Below are 791 nucleotides of genomic sequence, written 5' to 3' on the forward strand. Positions count from 1 at the left end.
TGAAATGCAATCACACTAAATGTATTTTAGATGTGATATAAAGTTTATATGACAACATGTTCTAAGAGGAAGTTCGTGTTTCCCCTCAGCTGGCTTTTGTGTCTTTAGGGAAATTAATCTTAATGTGCAATGTACTGTTCAACAGACATGTTTCCTAGATCCATGTTTTCCTTTCAAAATACATGACGTGTTCAGATTACATCCTCAATGGTTTGTTCTTCAGTAGATCTGATGTTTGAGGGGTAAACAGGCTGACATGTCTGTATTTGTGTCTACATGGCCATTTATTTGTTTTTATACAACTCTTGACAAATTGATTACTTTGAGGGTTGTTGACACCCAAAAAACCAATATAAGAATAAATGCAGTTCTGACACATTCACACGCAAAGCTGGAGGTCATGTGATCTGTAGCTCTTTAGCTTTTCACTAGAGCACGTTCAAGACCAAAACCCACAGAGGACAAATAGCACTTACACAACATACAACGAGAACAAACTATTATTTTGGATTTAAAGAATCCAAGATGGCGGCGCGGTCGGACACAGCGTCTACTCCGGGTCCCAAAAACGGTGTTTTTATGTCTGTTAGTCTCGTTTCCTCGTCTTCAAACAGTCTCACCTTATCGCAAAATCATCAGATAAACACTCGGAAACACATCTATGATCGACAGAGCCTTCTGGAAATCGGCAGTGAGTACAAACAACAGCTTTCGCCGGTGACTACTGAGAAGCTACGAGGCCTCTGTCTGCTGCTGAAGCCGAACCCCGAGACCGCGGCCTCGCCTACTGA

General features: G+C 41.5%; 1 protein-coding gene across 1 annotated transcript in view; it reads left to right on the plus strand.

The window, feature by feature from the left end:
- Positions 1–525: 525 nt before the first annotated feature.
- The window catches only part of LOC107722330 (microfibril-associated glycoprotein 4-like), a 9,478-nt gene continuing 9,212 nt past the window's right edge, over positions 526–791 (plus strand). The window contains exon 1 of the mRNA XM_016530646.1: positions 526–691. Within this exon, the coding sequence (XP_016386132.1) occupies positions 526–691 (166 nt within the window). The remainder of the gene's footprint in view (positions 692–791) is intronic.

The sequence above is a fragment of the Sinocyclocheilus rhinocerous genome, unplaced genomic scaffold, assembly GCF_001515625.1.
Source record: "Sinocyclocheilus rhinocerous isolate Xijiao unplaced genomic scaffold, SAMN03320098_v1.1 scaffold161, whole genome shotgun sequence".
Taxonomy (NCBI): Eukaryota; Metazoa; Chordata; class Actinopteri; order Cypriniformes; family Cyprinidae; genus Sinocyclocheilus; species Sinocyclocheilus rhinocerous.